General features: G+C 41.7%; 3 protein-coding genes across 5 annotated transcripts; all 3 read right to left on the reverse strand.

Moving 5' to 3' along the window:
• Positions 1–2,241: 2,241 nt before the first annotated feature.
• LOC108428274 (probable G-protein coupled receptor 148) lies at positions 2,242–3,727 on the reverse strand. The gene has a single exon (XM_017699148.2). The coding sequence runs from the start codon at positions 3,714–3,716 to the stop codon at positions 2,613–2,615; it is 1,104 nt and encodes a 367-aa protein (XP_017554637.1). The 5' UTR covers positions 3,717–3,727; the 3' UTR covers positions 2,242–2,612.
• A 1,051-nt stretch (positions 3,728–4,778) lies between these two features.
• LOC108428258 (probable G-protein coupled receptor 148) lies at positions 4,779–7,993 on the reverse strand. Its single transcript, XM_017699131.2, has 2 exons — positions 7,692–7,993; positions 4,779–5,907 (listed from the first exon to the last, which is right to left on the reverse strand). The coding sequence occupies exon 2, from the start codon at positions 5,774–5,776 to the stop codon at positions 4,814–4,816; it is 963 nt and encodes a 320-aa protein (XP_017554620.1). The 5' UTR covers positions 5,777–5,907; positions 7,692–7,993; the 3' UTR covers positions 4,779–4,813.
• Positions 7,994–10,681: 2,688 nt separating this feature from the next.
• mterf4 (mitochondrial transcription termination factor 4) lies at positions 10,682–24,659 on the reverse strand. 3 transcript variants are annotated; one of them, XM_017699193.2, is made up of 4 exons: positions 24,537–24,659; positions 20,838–21,210; positions 16,589–16,773; positions 10,682–11,206 (listed from the first exon to the last, which is right to left on the reverse strand). In XM_017699193.2, exons 1-4 carry the CDS (start codon positions 24,567–24,569, stop codon positions 10,811–10,813), a joined length of 987 nt encoding a protein of 328 aa, XP_017554682.2. In that variant the 5' UTR covers positions 24,570–24,659; the 3' UTR covers positions 10,682–10,810. The 3 variants fall into 3 exon arrangements, with proteins under 3 accessions (XP_017554682.2, XP_017554681.2, XP_037403585.1); XM_017699192.2 differs by having other exon boundaries at positions 10,682–11,236; XM_037547688.1 differs by lacking the exon at positions 24,537–24,659 and having other exon boundaries at positions 10,682–11,236; positions 16,589–18,178; positions 20,838–20,941.
• Between the last annotated feature and the right edge of the window lie 287 nt (positions 24,660–24,946).

The raw sequence follows: 24,946 nt of genomic DNA on the forward strand, positions 1-24,946 counted from the left end.
TGTGCAGTTCATCTTGCTGATTTACCCGAGAGGTCCATGTAAAACCAACGGTCCATGTAAAATTGATGGGAGCTTACACAGCTGCTGACACAGATGTTTGTAAAACAATAAAAAAAAATCTCTAAAATTTGTATCAAAACATACAGGGTACATGGAAAACAAGTATTCAGACACTTTTGTTTTTGTTATTTAATATACTTCCAGAGCATATATCCACTTTAAATGTACACACATAATATCTTATACTTATAAATACACACACAAAATGCACAAATAAACAAAGATATATATGTAAAGGTTAAACATGAAAATTTTACATATTCTGCAAAAAATAAAAACATTCTCATGCAAACCGCACCTGATGTTATTAAAAAAGACGTTGCCATTGGTGGGGAACATTCCATGCAACAAGAAGCAAACATGGTGAAGGTGAAGCAGTTTTCTAAAGTTCTCAGGGACAAAATAGGTTAAACAACACTTGACTGGACTAGGTTAGAGCCAAAGACCTTAAACATCTCTATCAGCACAGGTAATTCAATAATAATTTGTGAACAGGTGCGGCATCCAAGATTTCTTTCAAACTATAATAAGGAAGGTAAGAGAAGCGAGTAGTCACTTGAAAAGAGGTTGCAGAATGACTTGAAACCAGTGAGAACAACAATTATACAGAGAACAATAAGGAATGAACTGCACATCTTCATTCGTACACCATGTGCAAAACACTTCTGCTAAAAAAAGCCTAGAAATGCATGTTTACAACTTAGAATCAGAACTCTGATTCTGGAACGGTTTACTCCAGGCAGACAAAACAAAAACAGAATGCTTTGGCAACAATTCAGTACATGATGTTTAGAGAAAGAAGGGTTGCTCATATGATCCCAAGAACACTTCACCCACAGTGAAGTATGGAGGTGGGAGTATCATGATATGAGGCTGCTCCTCTGCAAATGATGCTGTGGCAATGGGCATTGATGCACTTGGACATACTGGAGGAGAATTTGATCTCATCAGCCAAGATACTGAATCGGGGTAGGAGATAACACAATACCTTTGCCTGTCTCCTACAATAACCATGTTTTCAGTAATCTCCTGACAGTCAGGATACAGATGTGTCTAAGTCTATGAATTTTAAGATATATATATATCCATCCATTTTCTAAGCCGCTTCTCCGTCAGGGTCGCGGGGGGATATATATATATATATATATATATACACATATATTTGAATTTTCTCATTTTTTCCACAATCTCACAAGAAATGTTTTATCAGTTATCTATACCAGATTATTGTGTCCAAAATCAAACCAACTAAATATTTCTAGGATCACTTAATGTGGTATTTTTTTCAAAAATGATCAGAATTCTAAATATTCCAAATAATTAAAAAGCTAAACAATATTTTGGAGCGTTGGTGTCGTGTCTTTGAGCACAGAAATAATGCTGCCTTTGATGTTCGCCAATGTAACCTAGATGCTGAAAGCCACTGTAGATCTCTGTAGAAAAAGAAAACTACAACATTGTTTTACTCTTGCGTGCATTAGGTATGTTCAGTTCAATGGAAAGTAATTTCATGCATTTCTTTGTGCTTACAAAAGAAACATGTAAATAGAAACAAGAAAAAAGCCCTTATAGTAGAGGTCATTGGGCAGTTGCTAAATTCCACAAGTAAACCTTTATGCACAACATATTTTTATGGAACACTTTTATGAATCAAATCACAAATTCTTCCAGCAAATGCTGTTTGTAAATTAGGCTATATCTGTTCATCTGTATAATTTATACTTTCTGAGATGGGACAAGTTGTCTAGAGGTAAGAATCTGTGTTAATATTTTCCAAGTGGAGACTTCTGACTCCTTTACGAATGCAAATGTAGCCAGAAGTGTTTTACATTGTGTTCAAACACTGGATAAAAAACAGCTTTGCTAAGAGATTCTCATGATTATGCCCATCTAACAATTGTTTGTTTTAGAGAGCAAAGATCATAGTTTTCTATTTGTGTTATATATATAGTCATATGAAAATATCTGGACACCCCACTCAAATTCATGTGTAATTATTAACAGATTTTTCAATGTAACAAATCCTCTACAGTAAAAAACTTAAATATGGTATGTTTCTATGAATTCCAGAGTACAATTTATATATTGTAAATTTATTATATTGAAAAAATAACATATAACATTACACATACTATAATTTTCCATACTATATTAGTTATAGATTTATGTTGTTTATTGATAGAATGCCACAACCCAAGAAACACATGGATATGATCATTTGTAATCAACAAAATGAAACAGATGAAGCTGATATAGATGACGTTGAAAAATGCTGTTGTATTACTTGGCCCTAAACCAGAACCCTAAACTGATCCTTGTGGTCCTCCAGACACTCCATTCTTGCTTTGCCCTAGCTCCTATTACACCTGAAGTAAACAGGTGCTTTGATTTCCTAAACCTAACCTAATACTCTATAGGACGATCTGGTCATTAGGACCAAGTGTGTTGGATCTGAGCAAGAACTAAAATCTTCAATAGATCACTTTCCAGGAACACAGATGTGCATCCCTGATCTGCACAGCCTCCAGCTAGTAAACAATCTATCTCCGCAGTTACGTTATAGGTGTGATAGCCCTTGGTTTATTCAATCCAAAGAAATCCAGCAGAGATCCTCGGAGGTCTCTGTACCTGAGCCCATAAAAGTAAGGCGCCAGGCCTTTGGGTAGGACCACCAGTATGTTGCACACCACTAGAGAAACCCAAAGATCAGCACTAGGGTTTAGCTGAGTGCTGTTGCTGTACAGCAGCAGCTCAATGAACAGCAGCAGCATGGGACACACTGACAGGAACAAGTGGAGGTAGTGAATGAGGAAGGTTCCTTTAGCGCGTGATGCCTGCTGTCCTCGCCACACCCCAGACTTTCTGCTCTGACAGTACAGTACCACATATCCAGAAATCACCAGCAGTAACATGACCAGGATGGTCGTAACTGTTAGCAACATGCAGACTTGCAGGGGTCTCGAGTGGCTAACGGTTAGTGCTAGCACCAGAGGCAGAGAGCAGATGAGCTGGGTGCAAGGACCTGTGGCATGGTACCACAGGAAGGCACCCACAGATACAGAAGGAAAAACAACAGACACAGCCCAGGTAGCAGCGATAGCTCCGTAGGTTCTGGAGATGGGCCACAGTGTAGTATAGCGTAATGGTACTAATATAGCCAAGCAAGTGTCCAGCACTATGGCGGTGGCACTGAAGACACCAACACTGTACAGCAGTCCCATCAGGAAGAGTATGGTAGCACAAGTCCTGTTTGACATCAACACAGCGGCTGCTTTCATAGCTGTACTTAGCAGAAGTACAGCCACGAAGAGAAGGTCACTAAGCAATGCGTTGGCCAGGAGAAGGTAGCGTGTCTGCTGCCGCAAGTGAGCTCGGGTTAGGATACGGAAAAGGATAATAGGTGTGGTCAGAAACACGGCTATAAATCCCAGGATGGGGCAGATCTGCAGTGTCCTCATATGGCGAGGAGGTAAAAATACCTCCCACTCCTGAACAAACAGCTCCATTGCAGCATAAGAGGAGTTAACCTGTCGTTCATGATGCTCTGCCTGTCCAGAGCTGGTGTACCAGTCATTAAACATACACAGGAGCGAGAGCAAAAGATCTTCCCCAGCCACGAAGAAAGCCTGTGATCTCTCCTGAAAAAGAGTCTCCATCGCTGCTTGAATCTTCGAGTTCTCAGCCTTGACCCAAACGTGCAGATAGATAGCCCTCTCTACTCTCCACAAAATGAGAGCAGAGATGTGAGCAAGGCACCGGATGAAATCTAGCAATATTGATTGTCTCTGTCATGTCCGTTCATGGTTTCCGCGGAGATGGAGATGAAGGTAAACATCACTTTGCAGGTAAATGGAGTTGAGGGAACTCTCTCACTCTGCACACAGGTATCAAAACAGACAGCTTAGCTGTAACTATGTCTGTTATACAACTTAATCTACTTCTGTGGATACACTACTTTAGTTTGCTGACATCTTTATTAAAAAAACATTGTAATTATCAGAAGAAGGAGATAAGTGTATTATATTGATACTATAACTACCAAGACATATTAGTTTTGCCAGGTTCAATGAGGGAAACCGTTCCCTGTAAAATATTCTCATGGTACACAAACGCAAGCAAATCAATATAAAAAAATTTGACTGAATACATTTGAATCTGATTTGGTTACAGCAGAAACAGTACTCCATCCATCCATCCATCCATTTTCAAAGCCGCTTCTCCCTCAGGGTCGCAGGAAACAGTACTCCATTAGGAAAATTATATGGTTACAAATAGAACTTTTAAGTACAAATGGTTTATGTTTGTTTAAAGTCAGTATCCTACTGCTGACATACTGCTGAGCATTTTTATAAATGCACCTGTACATTCTAAGAGCGGCTTCTCTGACTCCATACGTGTCAAATGTTATCTTGCATTGTTTGTTGATGAACCTTATCTTTAAAGAGCACATTCTTTAAATCCCCATTGGAATTAGAGGTGCTAGCATGTCTATTGAGTCAAAGAAGTACTTCACGCGCACGTTAATACATGCTCATAATGAATCAAGGTATGCGTTACGAAGCATAACACAAATGTTAATTCTTCCCCATATAACCTCCAAACAGGTTGCCCACTTGACTAGTAGCAAAATTTAGCAGGGCCAGAATCCCAGCACTAACTGCCACTTAACAGATTAGCTTGCTAGCCAGCTTGCTATTGTGTCGCACCGTGTTACCTTACATTTATGCTTAGCCATGTGAGTATTTTTATCCCTTTATGAGGCCTGGGCCTGTTGGCTCTGTGTTACTGAACTAAGACATCTTCTCCTCAGCAATACTTGCACTGTATCATAGAGCTTACGATACCGGAGGCCATACAAGTAGGGAGCGCAAGCGCGTGGCAGCAGCATCAGCACAGACAAGTTCACAGTATTGAGCCATACTTTAAATGTAACATTTTTGTCAAACAGTCCCAGCTGTGCTGTATAAATTAGCCCAGGTACAAAGTACATCAGCAACATCAGAGCATGTGCGAGCAGAGTCAGCCGTGCTCGTGAGTAGCGGCTACTCCATATTCCTGAGCTCTTGGTGATGGTGTAGAGACGGATGTAACAGTAGAAGATCAGCACCATGCAGACAATCACCCATGAGTTAATGTAAATGTACAATGGTACCTTTACATTGTTCCCCAAGGAACCCAGAGTGATGAGAACCACACACACCTTCAGTCTCTGGGGGATGCCCTTTTCGCTGACCTCCATCACCACCAACAGAATGAGTGGGTATAGTGCAGCAACTGCCCAAACAAACCCAATGAGCTTTATCGCCCGAGATGGTGGCAGAATCTGGTTGTAGCGCAGCGGCCAGCGCACCGCTAGAAATGTGTCGATGACCATCAGTGTGACTGTTAACACTGAGGAACAGTATGTTGTCATTGTGGTGACAGTGATGACCTCACAGACTGTAAAGTGCATCTCCAAGTTTGCAGCGTTGGATGACAAATTGGCGAGGTTGAACACGAGGAAGAGCGCGTCTGACAGGAGGGTGTTGGCGAGTAGAAGGTAACGTGTTTCCTGACGGAAAGATTGGTTGCGGAGGATGCAGAAGAGGAGTAAGGGGTCAATCAGTAGTGTGACAGTCGTGAAGACAGTAGCAGGGATGAGGAAGAAATCCAATCTTTTACTCTGCATCATATTATGCCACTCCATGGAGGTCAGAGCTAAAGAAGAATAATTCATCTCTGTATGCTGATAATGTGTTACTGCCTATAATAAAAGCCTAGGATCTTCTTTGAAGCTCTTTTGAAGCTTATTTCATGCCTTCTTCTTTCACACACGAGCTTCTAGGATGAACATAAACGCTTCACTACCTACAAGAGAGATAAAGAGCTACATTTACTGTAGGGATCAAAAAAATAACTGAACTGTTAAAATTTTTCATTGCTTTGGCTCCACACTCCAGGAAATTGGATTTCAAACGGCAGGTTAATGTGTAGACTAGCTGCAGTCATTTTAAATTAAATCATCTGGAAGATCACCACAGCTGGAAAGTTGGACAGGGTCGATTTTAAGCCTAGTCCTAAACTATGTTAAATTTTCAATGGAAAATCTCTTTTCAGAAAGTTATGTAGTCCAGGACTAGGCTTAATCCCTGTCTGAAGAACACCAAACAAGTAAATCTCTATGAAGTGTTAGAAAATAGACCATCAGACTATCTGAGTTGCAGTTTGCTAGAAAAAACAGAATGAAAATGGTTTAAGGACAAATTGATGGCCCACATTAACCTCTACCACGGTGATGGCAAATGTGGGGGAAGGAAGGAAACCATGTCATCAGTGAAACATACTTGTATGGCCATGGATGAGTGCCACTGTGACTGAATGACCCATCTCTTAATGATATGATTATTGAAAGTAGCAGTAGCCAGTAAAAAAAAAAACATCAAAGCCTGGTGTCTGAAAGGAAGTGGATATTGTTTAGTACTGCAAGAGAAATATATAGCAATATGGCAATATACTCTAACTGGTCACTTTGTTATGTACACCCCCTTGTAGCTACACTCACTGTCCATTTTATCAGGTCCACATACCAATCGGTGCACTTTGTAGTTCTACGATCACAGACTGTTTCTCTGCATACTTTGTAAGCCCCCTTTCATCCTGTTCTTCAATGATCACGCCACAGAGCAGGTATTACTTGGGTGGTGGATCATTCTCAGCACTTCAGTATCAACTGACATGGTGATAACACAACTAGTACAAGTAGACACATCAGTGCCGTTGGAGTTTTTAAACACTGTTCACTTTCTGTTTATTAGACACACTTCCCTTTTGTTGTAGATGTAAAGTCAGAGTTGACAGCTCATCTGTTGCTGCACAGTTTGTGCTGCTTATCCTCTAGTTATTCATTAGTGGTCACAGGACGCTGTTGACTGGACGACTATTCTCAGTCCAGCAGTGACATTGAGGTGCAGCACTGCTGTGTCTGATCCACTCCTACCAGCACATCAGTGTCACTGCAGTGCCGAGAATGAACCCACCCATATAATACCTGCTCTGTGGTGGTCCTGTGGGGGTCCTGAACATTGAAGAGCAGGGTAAAAGAGCGCTAAAAGTATGCAGAGAAACAGATGGACTACAGTTTGTAATTATAGAACTACAAAGGGCACCTGTATGGTAATTGGGGCTAATAAAAGGGACAGATACAAGCAGGTGTATTTGATTTAGAGGCTAGTAGCCATATATGATATGCAAAACATCTGCAACCACCAGTTTCTGCATGTGATATTTGCCTGTCCAACAACTCAGAGCTCTTTTACTGCCTTTGTAACTCTCTACAAATAAGTCATAGAGAAGACTTACTTACAGAGGTAAGACTGCATCCCAATATCTACATTTGACAAATGTTCATGTACTGGCAATGGCAGATGTGTACATAAAAATATCAGACATAGGCATTAGGCCATGATTATCACAGTGGTGCATAACTGGTGCACAAGTACCATTTACAATCCCCTCAGTGGATGAGGTCTGTAGATAGAAGAACGCATCCATGCAGAGAATTAATCCATTGAAAAGAGAATGAAAATTCATGTTCAACACTCGCGTTTATGGACAAACCTTCGTACCACTCGAAGCGACACTCATTCACTTACCTTTGACTCCTCACAGGAGGCCGGTGAGCTAACCTTAACCCTCTCCTCGGTCCGTCGCGCTGAGGCGGTGGTTTTTCCCGCTCTAACAGCCTTTATTGACGCGCGCGGCAACACGCGGGTCTCAACCTCTTCAGCTCCTCGTGACTACCGACCGGATCACAGCCGCTCTCATTCACAAACAGCTCCCACCGCGGGGCAGAGACCCCCTTCACCGGCGGACGCCACTGACCCGCACACGGTGAGAGTCATTCAGCATCGATACGGTCTCTAAACCCTCCGCGCTGAAGGTTACAGCACCTGCTCAGCGCCCATTTGAATAAAGTTTCCGTGGACGCGAACGCCGCCTATTTCACGCAAGAGTTGATCTATCACGACCACCTTCTCCTGCAGGTTCCTGCTTTTTTTCTTTTTTGTTTACATACCTGATTTACATGCAACCACAAACAGCTGTGAAAACATAGCACATAGCTTTTATTTGGAAAATAATTCTCTGATGCAGTGGCTGAAGATGAAGGTGCTGATTCTCTTTTTCGTTGATGCAGTTATTCATCACTATTACACTAAATGGGTAAATTAACAGCAGCAAAAAAACAAAACAAGGAATATTCCTTTCTATCATATATATATATGACAATCAGAATTTGGGGAATAGAAGTATAGTGCAAAGCTGAAGATACCTGAGAAAAGTGCTCATCTTGGCTGTATAATATTTCGTTTCTATTTTAAAATTTTTTTAGGAATTGAATTAGAAAATGTTTTTCTAAATAAAATGCTTTGCAAATAAAATTCAACAACAGTATTAGAATTTATATAAAAACAAACATCTTTAGGCTGGTGAAATTTTCAGCAGTAACACATCAGAGTGGGTCATAACGCTCCATAACATGACGGCAGCATACCCACATAACTGACCCACACCTGAGATTAGACTGTATATTCATACCACTCTTGACTCTACAAATAGAAAAGCTGTGAAAACAACTGCGAATCACTAGAAGTGCATTTTTTAGTCCATTATATTCATTTAGTTATTGCCATTGTTTTGCCACCTCCTGCTGAATAAATGGAAAAAAAAATACAGAACTGACACACTAAACCTCTGATTCACACCCTGATTTCCCCAGTTATATCCATCTGCAGAACCGCTGAAGTGCAGCTTTAGCCCCCCACACTTTCAGACCCTCACTCCCAACTCCTGTGCATGTATAAAAAAAAAAAACATTGCTGCACTTTCAGCTCATGAGTGCACCCGATGTCCATTTTATCAGCTTCATTTGCCATGCAGGTGCACTTTGTAGCTCCGCAATTACTGACTGTAGTCCATCTGTTTCTCTGCATACTTTGCACCCTCTCATCTTGTTCTTCAAGGGTCAGGACTGCCACAGGACCACCACAGAGCAGGTATTATTTGGGTGCTGCATCATTCTTAGTAACACAGTGACAGTAAGTGGATAACACACAGCACAGCTGCTGGAGTTTTAAACATCTCAGTGTCACTGCTGGACTGAGAATAGTCCACTGCTCAAAAATATCCAGTCAACAGGGACCTGTGACCACTGATGAAAAGACTAAAGGATGACCCACACAACATCAGATGAGCTACCGTCGCTAACTTTACAAGGTGGACCAACAAGGTATGGGTGTCCAACAGAGTGGACAGTTTGTAAAAACTCCAGCAGCACTGCTGTGCCTGATCCACTCGTACCAGCGCAACATAAACTAATACACCACTGCCATGTCAGTGTCGCTGCAGAGCTGAGAATAATCCACCACCCAGATCGTCCTGTGGTGGTCCTGACTTTAAAGGACAGGGTGAAAGGGGGCTGACAAAGTATGCAGGGAAACAGATGGTTTATAGTCTGTAATTGTTGAACTACAAAGTGCACCTATAAGGTAAGTGGAGCTTAAAAAAAAGGCAGTAAGTGTGGAAACAAGGTGTTCCTAATAAAATGCTCGGTGACATGTAAATGAACAGTGCTATTAAACATGCCATTTATATTCAGCCATCAGCTGCAGGACTTCCTGTACTTTATATCTGGGTCTGAGGGTGAGGTACTGTGGCTCTGCAGTGTCCGAAACTGAAGGCAGCTCTCTCGATGTCTTTATGCCCATGCTGTCTTATATGTCAGTGCCTTTGAAGGCAGCATTGTCCACTTTATCAGTTCTGGTGTTTTCTGATATTTTTTTTGAACCGCATTGGCACAGACTTAAAGGTTTATGGGATATGCAAGACACTGAAGGACGCCTCTATGCTGCCTTCAAAAAAAGGGCGGAATGGAGGAACCTCAGCAGCCAGCCATTCTCCACAAATATTCAGTTCGGACATGACTGGCTGCCTTCCTGCCTCAGAATACCACACATGTAGGCAGCGTTTATTTCCACACACAGCCAATTTCTCTGCTCTCTCTTTTTCTGGATGAACTTCCAATGAGACTGCGTGGCACAGTAGCTGATTGCATCACGCCCACAGTCGCACACTTGAATGCCTTCTTTGCACCTCAACCTGTGTGTGTTTTACGACATGCACCCAAAGTAGCCTGCAGGGGGCGAGGGAAGCGATTCAGCTGACTCTAAAACTAACCGAACATACACCATCAATGCAGACAGTGTGGCTACTGCAGTTTTATAAATATATAAACTGAAAACTAAAAACAAATCTAAAACAAGCAGATATGAGTCTTTACTATGTTTAAATTAGTCTCAAGTTCAGATATTATTATTAATTTTAGCTGTTCCAACTAACCAACCCTGAAATCTGGGGGTGCTGCCGTTCCCTCCTTCTTGCTTTGATATACTAAAATACATATACACTGGCTCTCAAAAGTTTGGAACCATAATTCAAACATGGGAGATTAAAGTATTTTATGATGATGCAATGTCTCTACAACTAATTAGCATGAAGCTGTAGTTTTGAAATTTATACCAAACACCTTGTATTTGATACATGATCATTTCAGGCAAATAATGAAGAGATTACTACAAATAAAAAGTACAGTGTGTTATATCCTTTAGTACATGATATAGTACATAACACATATGAAATATAACAGCAATTACTGATTCCAATCATTTGAACACTAATAAAATGAGAAAATTAACAGTATGATGCTGATATTTACTTATGACTCTCTTCTTTGTTTTCTCTTCTTATTGTAACCAGCGTTCTGACCTTTGTCCCACTCTTCCTCCTCCTCCTCCTCCTCTCCATCAACATCATCATCATCATCATCATCATCATCATCATCATCATCGCCATGCTCCTGCTTTCTCTCTTCCTCCTGCTCTCTTGCCATGAGTTTCCGGAACACGTCAAACTCCTCCTGAGTCGCCATGGCGATTTTGCTAAGATACGTTTCCTCGGAGATGAGCAGAAAGTCTTTGAGCCGAGGGTTAAGGATCAGCGTCTGGCCCTTCTTGTCAGGCGTTTGGTAGAGTCCTCTGCGCTCCAGGAAACCATGGCGACACTGCAGCTCCTCCATAGAAAGCCGGAAAAGTTTAGCCTTCACCATCTCGGCCTGCAGGCAGCCCATGCGGAAAAATGCATACTGCAATGAGATGAGATGGCAGAGGATAGCAATAATCATAATGAAATACAAAACATAGGTCAACAATCCTGCAGCTCAGAGCTATATTTGTGTGTTTCCCTGAGATACACTTTTGCATAAACATAAAAAAAAACCCTTTTATTTCACACAAACTACCAGCCATACAACTCCTATAACAGTGGCAGCTTACTATCCAGGGCCCTGTTTGTCCAAAGCATTGCACTGTAGATTTGAGATGAGCGTAAATACTCCAGAAATTATTTAGAGAGAAAAGAGGGAGCTTGAGTGTGAGTGAAGCAGTGTCTCAAGTAGGCCTGGGTGATAGGGTGATGCAATCGGATATCATCGATGAATGACAAGTAACTTCATAATGATGCTTAAAAGGCGATGATCACCATGTTGGGAAGCTGTCAAGGAACTAAAGGGGACAAATTAACCATTAAACAGCTTGCTAAATATACAGAGAAATCGGAGGTTCACGTTCATTTAAAAAGTGTGTGGGTGTGCGCCCCAAGAGTTTGTTAAAAAGTTGCCTGTTATTTCTCTCTGCTACATACTGTAAGCTAGCTTTACCTTGACCATGGCTCTTGCCCTTATACTCATTTTACTTTTTATTTTACATCTAGCTTGAGTGCATTCAACTGTAAATAAATGCCAACATGCTGTGGAACTCCAGTTTGCTTCAGTCTGACTCGCTGCAGAAAAACATCCACATTAAAGTGACTGAGTACTACCTTCAGTCAAGAATCAGAAAAAGGTAACAAAGAAAGTGTTCTGGTGTTTTAGAGGAGTTAAACTACTAAAATTGTGAAAATATAATACTACATGCAAAGGCATCTATAGCTGAATTCCAGAGTGACTCTGCGGTAACAGAGACCACCTTTTTTCCCCCCATGTAAAGCAAATGAGCATGACTTTGGAAATCACTTGCAGTCCGAAGTTTCTTGAGCAAGGGACCGCTAGAAGCATGCGCGTTGACATGAACCTACACCAGATGGACCTTATAAATGCTCATTTGTAGTAACATCTGTTAAAATGGCAGGTGAAGTCGTTTTCAAAAGATGGTAAGTTACTTAGTATTATATTATTGTGATATTTATTAAAATTTTTCATTAAAACCTTTAATGTAAAAAAAAGTATATAAATTAAAATAGAATAAAAAAGTAGGTCAAAGCTGCAGTGGACTGCTTGTCCCGGATCATGTAATCAATAATCACAATTTTTTCAATGAAAATATAGAGCTAATTTTTAGATATTGTGAAGACCTAGTCTGTAGACAGTTCCTTTAATCCTTAGAAGCCAGTGATAATAAAAGCTTTATTTCATATGAATTAGTTCTCTCTCATGAGAGACGGCGGGCAGGTGTGGGCTCTCATAGCCCCTCGACTCGGTGCCTGTATGTTGGGGTTTTCTCCGGTGGACGAGAGGGTAGCTTCCCTACGCCTTCGGGTTGGGGAACGGGTCCTGACTGTTGTCTGTGCTTATGCACCGAACAGCAGTTCAGAGTACCCAGCCTTCTTAGAGTTCTTGGGAAGGGTGCTTGAAAGTGCTCCTCCTGGAGACTCTATTGTCCTACTGGGGGACTTCAACGCTCACGTGGGCAATGACAGTGAGACCTGGAGGGGTGTGATTGGGAGGAATGGCCTCTCTGATCTGAACCCGAGTGGTGTTCAGTTTTTGGACTTCTGCGCAAACCACAGGTTGTCCATCACGAACACCATGTTTGAACACAAGGATGTCCATAAGTGCACATGGCACCAGGACACCCTAGGCCGCAGTTCAATGACTGACTTTGTAGTCGTGTCATCGGACTTGCGGCCATGTGTTTTGGACACTCGGGTAAAGAGAGGAGCTGAGCTGTCAACTGATCACCACCTGGTGGTGAGTTGGATCAGGTGGTGGGGGAAGATGCCGGTCAGACCACGCAAGCCCAAACGTATAGTGAGGGTTTGCTGGGAACGTCTAGCAGAAGAACCTGTCAGATTGATCTTCAACTCACACCTCCGTCAGAACTTTGACCAGATATCGGGGGAGGTGGGGGACATTGACTCAGAATGGGCCATGTTCTGTTCCTCCATTGCTGAAGCGGCTGACTGTAGCTGTGGCCGTAAGGTAGTTGGTGCCTGTCGGGGCGGTAATCCTCGAACCCGGTGGTGGACACCCCAGGTGAGAGATGCCGTCAAGCTGAAGAAGGAGTCCTACCGGGCATGGTTGGCCTGTGGGACACCAGAGGCAGCTGGCAGGTATCGACAGGCCAAGCGATCTGCGGCTTCAGTTGTCGCCAAGGCAAAAACCTGTGTATGGGAGGAGTTTGGTGAGGCCTTGGAAACTGACTTTAAGTCGGCTCCGAAAAGATTCTGGCAAACCGTCAGGCGACTCAGAAGGGGAAAGCAGTGTGCCACTAGCACTGTATATAGTGGAGATGGTGTGCTGCTGACTTCGACTGAAGACGTCATTGGGTGGTGGAAGGAATACTTTGAGGACCTTCTCAATCCCACCGACACGTTCTCCAGTGAGGAGGCTGAGTCTGGGGACATGGGAATAGGCTTGTCCATTACTGAGGCCGAAGTCGCTAAGGTAGTTAAGAAGCTCCTTGGTGGCAAGGCTCCAGGGGTGGATGAGATCCGCCCTGAGTTCCTCAAGGCTCTGGATGTTGTGGGGCTGTCTTGGCTGACACGCCTTTTCAACATTGCGTGGACATCGGGGGCGGTGCCACTGGATTGGCAGACTGGGGTGGTGGTGCCTCTTTTTAAAAAAGGGGACCGGAGGGTGTGTTCCAACTACAGGGGAATCACACTCCTCAGCCTCCCTGGCAAGGTCTATGCAGGGGTACTGGAGAAGAGAGTCCAGCTTATAGTCGAACCTCGGATCCAGGAGGAACAGTGCGGGTTCCGCCCTGGTCGTGGAACACTGGACCAACTCTTCACCCTCTCCAGGATTCTGGAGGGTTCATGGGAGTTTGCCCAACCAGTCCACATGTGCTTTGTGGATCTGGAGAAGGCATTCGACTGTGTTCCCCGGGGTATTCTGTGGGAGGTGCTTCGGGAGTACGGGGTACATGGCTCTTTGCTACGAGCCATTCAGGCCCTGTACAAACAAAGCTGGAGTTTGGTTCGCATAGCCGGCAGTAAGTCAGACTCGTTCCCAATGAGAGTTGGACTCCGTCAGGGCTGCCCTTTGTCACCGATTCTATTCATAATTTTTATGGATAGAATTTCTAGGTGCAGTCAAGGGATGGAGGGTGTCCGGTTTGGTGACCTCAGGGTCACATCGCTGCTGTTTGCAGATGATGTGGTCCTATTGGGGACATCAGGCCGCGAACTTCAGCTTTCGCTGGATCGGTTTGCAGCCGAGTGTGAAGCGGCTGGGATGAGAATCAGTACCTCTAAATCCGAGACCATGGTTCTCAGGCGGAAAAGGGTGGAGAGCCCTCTCTGGGTCGGGGATAGGCTCTTGCCTCAAGTGGAGGAGTTCAAGTATCTCGGGGTCTTGTTCACGAGTGATGGTACAAGGGAGCGGGAGATTGACAGGCGGATTGGTGCTGGGTCAGCAGTGATGCGGGCTCTTTACCGGTCTGTTGTGGTAAAGAAAGAGCTGAGCCATAAGGCAAGGCTCTCGATTTACCGGTCGATCTACTTTCCCACCCTCACCTATGGTCATGAGCTTTGGGTAATGACCGAAAGAATAAGATCGCGAATACAAGCGGCCGAAATGAGTTTCCTCCGCAGGGTGTCTGGACTCTCCCTTAGAGATAGGGTGAGAAGTTCAGTCATCCGGGAGGGACTCGGAGTAGAGCCGCTGCTTCTTCACGTCGAGAGGAGCCAGCTGAGGTGGTTCGGGCATCTGGTTAGGATGCCTCCTGGACGCCTCCCTCGGGAGGTGTCACAGGCGAGTCCACATGGGAGGAGACCCCGGGGAAGAACCAGGACACGCTGGCGCGACTATATCGCCCAGCTGGCCTGGGAGCGCCTCGGAATCCCCCTTGGAGAGCTGGTGGAAGTGGCTGGGGAAAGGGAGGTCTGGGCTTCATTGCTTAGGATGCTGCCCCCGCGACCCGAACCCCGGAGAAGCGGAAGATAATGGATGGATGGATGGATAGTTCTCTCTCATACTTTGTTATGCAGAGAAATTCAGTTTAAAGAAAATGGTTTTTGTTTAGACTTTGGGGCTGATTTTCTTAGCTAGAACAAGGTCAGTCAGCCAAGCCATGTAACAGACTAAAAGACAGCAAACATGCTAAACAACCCCATCATTAATATCTCTGGCCTGAGTTAAAATGCACAATAAAGTGTTAAAATGCACATATCATAAAACTGTAGTACAAAAAACTAAAGAATGTAACTTGAGTGGATAACAAACTCATGCTTCAAATGTCCATGTTTTAGTCACACCTGCCTGAAGTAGCATCAAATCCAGGCTGAATGTCAGATAGCTCTGTACTCCTTAAACAGCATGTTATGTAAGTTTGAAAATTCTAGCTTCTTCAGCCAAAGAGTGCACTATTCGTCGAGTATGGATGTGGCTGAATATCAAATGCCCATGCTTTAGCTATATTATGCACTGCTGGGGAGCAGGAGCCAGTATTTATATTTCTACGTAGTGCACTGTGTATGGAGCAGGGAGCCATTTAAGATTTAGCCCAGGCATGGGAAATGGGGCACAGCATTTAGCTTGGTGCTAAATAAGACTGGAAAGATTAGCATTGTCATTGCAGTGGTAATTTGGTGAGCTCAAAGTACTTATTATGCAAAGGTTTTCGCATTAAACAGTGCTATGCTATGACGTTCATTATTATATGAAAAAAATTAAAAGGTTAATGAAATGACCACAATATACAGTGATGGAGGAATCAAACCACCTTCTCATTCATCAATCCATGGCTGCTTGGTAAAAAATACCATAGTCTAAATGAATAACGTTTCCTATACCCATTTACATTGTTTATTAGAAATAATTTTAGGCACTCCACTTCACATCATGCCTAAGAGCACCCTTTGCCATGATAAAATCGCAGTTAAACCTGACCTCTTGTGGCTTATTGCTTAAGTAATTAATGTTTGAATAGGATCTTTTTTTATTTATTAATTTGCATTTAATGAAAAAAATATTGCTGTTCATACAGTCTTTACTTTGTCCATCAGAAATGAAACACAGAATGTAAATCAGGTATAAACTTTAATATGCAACTACCTACGTAATTATCTAACTTTGCATTTACATTTGAGTAATGTAACGTAAAGCTAACATATATTAAAATGACTTTTAAGGGTCAACATATGTTGTGACGGCCTTAGTATTGGAAACATGGACCTTCAACCTTAAACGTTAAAAATAATGTAGAACTCCACATACTTGAAACATATACTCCAAACGTGTGTGCTCTTCCTGCACAACGTGAGGGGAGTCTCGGAGGACGTCAGTCACCTGCTGAGTCGTGAATTGGCACTTTTCTCTTAGGAGCCGAGAGACAGCGCTCACTCTCTTCACAGGTAGAGTCAGGATCTGAGGGTAGTGGCTTATCACCCTCTGCAAACTGCCTGATGATAGAAGACCAGAGTTTAGAATCTGCTTAAGCAACATAATAGAAACAAAGACCCAAACACTGCATCAAATATCTGCGTAACACTCGCAATTACACACCCTTCTTACGAAATATACCAATGCATCAATGCTTCTTTTGTTAAAGGTTATCCAACCGTTAGTTCCACAAACAGAAATCAGCCTCTACCAGCGTTACATCTGATAGCATGACTATGTGACTACTCATATCATTCCCCTGACTGCGGGTCACTCGTCAACAGCAGCAGCAGCAGCAGCAATCATTTTTGTTGGAAGGACTTGCAAGTATTGAAAACATATTGGAAGCAAAGTGCAGAGCTTTTTGTTGTAGTTGTGGGCTACAAAAGTTAACCAGTGTACTGCTTGAAATTCTTTATTAGGTACGAGTTTTGTCATAACTGTTACACTAGTATGCCACAAATAAGCACAAAGCACAGATAACACGATACACAAACAGTTCGTTTAGCTAAAGTCATTGGTGTTTGTCACTTTTCAAATGAAAAAAAGTAGCAAACCCTCAAGTGCCTTCTGCCACTGTTCTGTCCAGTTAGTTGTATCTAAAGTAGGCCACTTTGTTTTTAAGGCAGAGGACATATAGATAGGAATGGCTGGACTTTTGGGATTAGTCTGACATGAACACCCGACCGATAAGGACGAACTGTGGACCAGCAGTTACTGAAACTTAAATAACTTATATTTTCCACATTCTAGCAGTGCCTGACAGTCACAATGCACATGCTCCCACAGTGATATACACACGTTGTCAGTCATTTTAATTATACTGTCATATAATTTTTTAGCCATACTGCCCACTATTGCTTTGTTGTGCATTTTTTTTTACCTTTGCAAAATTGTACAAAGAAGCAATAATATTTAAGGTTGTGCACTTGTGCCTGGGACCAAATTACAGCATTGATGTTAACATACATTCTGTTACTTAAACTACTAATTATGAGCAACACCTTGGAGTAAAGAAACTACTGTTGCTTCATAGGTACTGGTGTTCAGTGTAATGATACAGGTATAGTTTAAAAAAAATACAGCCCTGCTAGGAAACTTTTCAAATCTTCAAATAAACATGTAGATGTAGGTCACGTGGACAGACAATACATTATAAAAATAAACGTCTCCTGTGAGAGAAAACCAGCTAGCTAACGATAGTGTTTCACTGGCTAGATTGTTTTGCTTGTGTTATTGATTGTACACCAGACATCAAGAGTGCTAGAAGACTCCGGGGTGGGTTTTATAGGGGCACACCTTTGTTAGAGGGTGATTTTGCAGCACCAAAATTCAACCAGTTGTCCCCAGATGTGTATTAACTTTACAATTCAGCATTTGGCTTACAAGACTAAGCATGGACACTCCCATCAAGATGATGAAGAGCTGCAAAACCAAAGCAAAGTTTTTTAGGATTTTACAAAATGTAACAGATATACTCAGTGTCATTTAAGAGGTCATACAAAGTTTTAGCATAACTCTGTCTAGCATTAATACACAAGCATTAGTTTTTCCTCAAAACAAATTCTCAATTTTTTTGAATTAAAAAAAAGTTAGTTTTCCCCCACCCATTGATTTCTGTGGGGCAGAGAGCTGCTTGTTTTCTTGTTTGCAATGCTCTTGTGGAGGGTACCCAATCCTGGTTTAGGAGATCTACTGTCCTGCAGAGTTTTGCTCCAACCCTGATCTACCACACCTAATCCAGGTAATTTGAAAGCATCTGAACATCAGTGCCAGGTGTACTAGATGTGAACTCACCAGGATGGTAGATCTCTAGGAACAGGATTGGGCACAATGCACAATGGCAAGCAGTAAAACAGTTCAACAGCATTATGTCCTGAGGTTACTGTATGAATTATGCATTAGTATTTAAATGTATTAAAATCTTTAGCATAAGATTAGAATTATGTAAAAGCAGGGACTATGAATACACTGTGTGCACAATTATTAGGCAAGTGAGTATTATCATTTTTAGGCATATTTTCTAACTCCAAGCTGGATAAACTTGAATGCTTAATGGATTTAAGCATAGCAGGTGATGTGTATCAGTGTAATGAGGGAGGGTGTGGCCTAAGGAGGGCAACGCCCTATATCAAGATGTGCATAATTATTAGGCAGCTTTTTTCTTTAGGCAAAATGGGCCAAAAAGAGATTGAACTGACTCTGACAAGTTAAAAATTACCAAAAGTCTCTCAGAGGGATGCAGAACTCTTGAAATTGCTAAGATATTGGGGTGTGATCACAGAACCATCAAATGTTTTGTTGCAAATAGTCAACAGGGTCGCAAGAAACGTGCTGAGAAAAAAAGACGCAAATTAACTGCCAAGGATTTGAGAAGAATCAAGCATGAAGCTACCAGGAACCCATTATCTTCCAGTTCTGTCATATTCCAGAACTGCCAACTAGCTGGAGTATCAAGAAGTACAAGATGTTCAGCGCTCAGAGACATGGCCAAGGTAAGGAAGGCTGAAACCCGACCACCAATGAACAAGACACATAAGCTGAAGTGTCTAGACTGGTCCAAGAAGAATCTGAAGACAGATTTTTCAAAGGTTTTATGGACTGATGAAATGAGAGTGACTCTTGACGGACCAGATGGATGGGCCTGTGGCTGGATCAGTAACGGGACAGAGCTCCACTTCGAGTCAGACGCCAGCGAGGTGGAGGTGGGGTACTGCTATGGGCTGGTATTATTAAAGATGAGCTGGTTGGACCTTTTCGGGTTGAAGATGGGCTCACAATCAACTCTCAAGCCTACTGCCAGTTTTTAGAAGACACTTTCTTTAAGCAGTGGTACAGAAAGAATCTGCATCTTTCAAAAAGACGATGATTTTGATGCAGGACATGCTCCATCACATGCATCCAAGTACTCCTCTGCATGGCTCGCCAGTAAAGGCATTAAAGATGAAAAACTTATGACATGGCCCCCTTCCTCACCTGACCTGAACCCAACTGAGAACTTGTGGGCAATTCTTAAACAGGAGATTTACAGTGAAGGAAAACAGTACACCTCTCTGAACAGGGTCTGGGAGGCTGTGGTTGCTGCTGCACAAACAGTTGATCGTCAACAGATCAAGAAACTGACAGACTCCATGAATGGAAGGCTTATCACTGTTATTGAAAAGAAGGGTGGCTACATTGGTCACTAATTTTTCTTTATTTCTTAGAAATGTTCTCATTGGAAAGCTTTGAGTTGTTTGTTTATAATTCTCACTTGAATGGATGAAAATAAAGTGAGATGGGAAAATGTGTGTTTTTCATTTAGTTGCGTAATAATTCTGCACCATTATAGTTGCCCAATTAATGTGCACATATAGATATTCTCCTTAGAAAGCCAAAACCTCACTTTATTTTTCTTAAACATTCATGTTTGAGGTTTATTAACATTTTGGATTAACCGAGAGCACTGGAGTTGGTCATTAATAAAAAATAATCCTCAAAAATAAGACTTGCCTATGTGCACACAGTGTACAATTCCATGGTAGAAAGTGAAAAATCCTGATTGGACCAATAGGACAGTGTCTGACCATGAAAAAGCCAAGCGTAAACTCAAACAAGATGCGGAGGAGTGGGAATGCTGTCTATTTATTCAGACCGCTGAAGGTGATTCTGCTGATCTGAGATGCACTGACGATCACGTGTAAACATTTGTAGGTAATCTTTACTCTTACAGCTCCTAATACAGCTCCTTTACTCCTAATGCTAACTGCATTTTCTCAGGTGATTCCCGAAAAGAATTCTTTGGATTTGCATGTAAGGGAAAAAGCAGCGCTCATGCAAAATTAGACTGCAGTCTGTCTAACACAGGTGTATGTGTGTTCAGATATAAATAAAAATGTGGTCAAACCTTTTCTGGATGCATATTGCATGACAGAACAGACTTTGTAAAAGCATTCGTCATGTTCTGGGGGGAGGGGGAGGGGTGTTACAGAGGGGGGGGGGGGTTATTATTTTTGTGCTGTATGTCACTTTAGAAGTGGCAGTTTCAAAATAAACATTTCAAGCTCTTAAAACAAACAAACAAAGAAATATTAAGTCACTTCACCTTCATGTAGACCAAGTTTCCTCAGATTTGTAATTCGCTGCTGTAACTGAGACCCTTTCACAGCGTACAGCTCTGGACACTTCTCCAAGATCTTGACCACACTGGTGGGGTTTAAGTCAAGGGCAAACAAACCTACCAGTATAGGTGCATCATGTTTGCATCTGTGTTTTTTTGCACCATCATACACCATCTCAGCCTGGGTCTCTGAGAAGCCCATTTCAGCCAAAGATCGCAACGTTAACTCTTTTCCAGGATGCTTTATGAGTTGAGGAGGCAAAGGAGTGGAACACAGCGCTCGACAAAAGCCCACTAACGCTGCTGTGTCTGACTCTTTCGCAGGAAGAGTCCATCGTTTCCAAGTCCATCGTAGAATCTGTCACAAAAGATAAAGAAAAACACTTACTGAATAGTTGGTTTCCATTATTAAAATATTGCAAGACCTGGACAAGTGTATGGCCTCAATAAATGGCCACTTCCTCTCGCCAAGCAATCAGCCATTCAATTCAATTCATTTTCGGTCCCTGTCAGGGAGGGCACACCATGATTAGTCAAATCACAGTGGCACGAAATAACCTGCTTTTCGGACCAAGATGGATCATGCAAAAAATGACGAGCCTGTATACTTATGACTACATTCAGTTAAGTCCAGAAATATTAAGATGCCAACAGAGTTTTTGTTGCTTTCTACCACAGCAAATTAGAGTTGAAATTAAATAATGAATATGAGCTCAAAGTGTCGACCTCCAGCTTTAAAGGTATTTACATCCAAATCAGGTGAATGCTGTAGAACATACGACAAACCTCCCACTCACATTTTTAAGGGCCTCTAAAGTAATAGGACAAACTAACAATCTTAATTTCAATCGGTCATTTTTAATACTTGGTTGTCAATGACTGCCTGAATCTGAAACCCACAGACATAACCAGATGCCGTTTCTTCAGTGTTGATGTTCTGCCAGGCCTTTACTGTAGCTGTCCTCAGTTCCTGCTTATTCTTGGTGTTTTACATTCAGGTTTGCCTTCAGAAAGTGAAATGCATGTTTGATTGGATTGAAGTCAGGTGATTGACAGCCATTGAAGGACAAAAGTCTTGGGCTGCTTTCATAGTATGCTTCAGGTCATTGCCCATCTGCACTGTGAAGTTCCATCCAAGGGGTTTTGAAGCACTTGGCTGTTCTACTGGCAGCCAAACATGCCCTTGCTGTAACACTACCTCCATCATGCTTGACAGATGAGATATCCTTTGGATCACTTTGGATTAGCATTTCCTTCCTTTCTCCATCTTCTTCTCTTCCCATTATTCTGGTAGAAGCCGATCTTTATTTCATCCCTCCATATGCTGTTGTTTCAGAGCTGTCCATACATTTTTAAAAATGTTTTTGGCAAAATCTTTCTGTTTTTGAGGCTTAACAATGACTTACATTTTTCAGTAAACACTATCTTTTGTTTAAGAGGCCCAATGATTTTTCAAAACTTCTACATAATTAAATGGCTAACGTTAACAAAATCATTCAGAGTCGTTTAAACTCTTCATTGTAGAGAAACCTACAGCTGTTCACAGCAGCAGTGATAGGAACCAGACGTCTGTAGTGTTTAATGCCTTCAATCATACAGAAAACTATTTGATGAAACGGTCGGCTGATTTGATGATTTGTAGAAGACAACACACCTCTTTCGTCTGTCACATGATTAGTGCAGTATTAGACTACATTTTGGAAAAAGTCACTCATGGTATATGGCAGGCTACTACAATAAAGTTTGCTGAATCAAATTATACCAGTTGCTGCTCATTGTGTAGCGTTACAGCCCACATGAGGCAGTCAGTCTATCTTTGCACTCAGTAACTCTGCTGTTTGTACTATGCACATGGTGAACGAGGCAAATCTCTAACCAACATTAACCTGGATTTAGATGGAGGCTAGAGATGCTTTCACGTTGATCTAATTGATATAATTATGCATTTTACATGGCTTGCAAAACTGTATACCTGCTAATGCATTTATTTGGTTAAATTCTGATTAATCTTGACTTTTTTTTTCATCAGATTTCAACCTGGACTATGTCAGAAAAAAGGACTTTGAATAGGCCTAATTTTCATTTAAACTGGAGGAAGAAAAGCAACCTATTCGCAAGAATTGGCTTCAAAATTAACCAACTGTTTATTTATTATAGATAGTGGTGGACAGTAACTAAGTAAATGTAATTTGTTACTGTACTTAAGTAGTTTTTTGTGTATCTGTACTTTACTTAAGTATTTCCATTTTGGGCAACTTTTTACTTTCACTCCACTACATTTCAAAGTCAAATCTCTTACTTTTCACTCCACTACATTTTGAGAAATCTGTCATTCTGTGTGTATAAAATGTAACATGTCAAAGCAAAAGAAGTGCAAAGCAAGAACACCAATCAGGGCACAGCGGTCACTTTGTTCTGAGCTTGTTTTGACCTGTTGGTCATGCAAACCCAGTGCAGCACACAGTTCAACGTCAGTGCAGCAGCGTAAAAATTTGGGAGCACATACGTCACCTAAATGATGAACTACCCTAACTTTGTGTAAATAGACCACAATATAGAAATATGTCCACATATTCACTTTTTTTCTGAATTCATACAAACACTTTCATTTTATAGTAAATTAGTTTCGGTTAGTTTATGTTTATGAACAGAGACCAACAGATCAATATAGTAAAGAAAACCTTTTGTGATTCTGAGTTTAAAGCCAGTTTTTATTCAACTTGTAACTAATTTACAAAGTAATCTTAAACTGAAACTTTGCTTGTGTGTAAAAAGTGATTTCAGAGCCACTCGGTTCTCCCTGATGGAAACTGCTTGCCTTCAGTGTTTTGTGCTTATGATCATTTTAATAGACGTCAGCGTCACTAATTAATAACATTCTATTAAAAGACTGCTTTACCAAGAGAGACACTGGAGGATTTTCACCTGAAATGAGTTCATGAAGCGAGTCTTGTTACAAAAATGATAACAGGACATCAGAGCCAGAATTACTCTTTTAGTACTTTTACTTTCGATACTTAAGTACATTTGAAGCCAAATACTTTTGTACTTTTACTCAAGTTGAGGTCTGGAGTAAGGACTTCTACTTTTACTGGAGTAATATTTTACTTTGGGTATCTCTACTTTAACTCAAGTACATGATTTGTGTACTCTGTCCACCTCTGTTTATAGACAGATAGATATGTATACTCGATATTAGGACTAGTAAAATTCCACGGTCGAATCACAGGTTTTACTAGAAACTGCATTACAGATCTCTCGTATTTGAGTTACAACTTGTATCGCTGGTGTCATTTTAAAACGCCTTGCCTGTCACCATGGCTGTAACATGAGTTTCTCTATAAATGAACCAAATTCATCAAATCATCTCAACCACCGAGTTACGCAAATACTTAGAAAAACTGCTGAAACGGCCCGTCAAAAGGTTCTCTACAGACGGACTAGTCCATCAAACAGACAACAGGGCAACACTCCTCTCCAACAGGACACAGAGCCCGTGACGTGCTGAACTCCGAGGCTCACAGTGCGGGTCCTGTTTCTCTGCCAAACATGAGAAAAACTAAACCAGCGGCTCACTCATAACACCTTACTCTATTTTCAGCTGTGCATGACCGACCCCGCAGTGAGGGAAGCCCCCCACAGAGTAAAGACGTTGAGAAAACACGTTTAAACTGTCTAACCTACCCGTAACGTTACCCCACAACCCTGGGCGGTCATGTTCGTGCGACTTCAAACTGCTCCCCTGAACACATCGGTGTTACCATAATGGTTCCGACCACAATCACGGTGTTGCCTCTTGGAGAATTGCGCGGGTTTCTCGAAATTTCTCCATAATTAAATGGACAATGTGTAAACAAGGTCTTTCAGAGTTATTAAGCATTGATGTGAAATGCTCTTTTTCAAAGAAACTGAGAATCAGAATAGGGTCCTGATATTAGTGTTGGTGTGTCTGATTCCTCAGATGTGGTTTAATGCTAGTTTTGAGATAGGATTTTGGCCTAACATGTATTTTTAACATCACTTCATAGCCATATTCGCACGGTCTCTTTCACCTACTTGGTAAACGTTTAGGAGCTAAAGAGTCTGTTGTAGTT

The sequence above is a fragment of the Pygocentrus nattereri genome, chromosome 19 (assembly GCF_015220715.1).
Source record: "Pygocentrus nattereri isolate fPygNat1 chromosome 19, fPygNat1.pri, whole genome shotgun sequence".
NCBI classification, from domain to species: domain Eukaryota; kingdom Metazoa; phylum Chordata; class Actinopteri; order Characiformes; family Serrasalmidae; genus Pygocentrus; species Pygocentrus nattereri.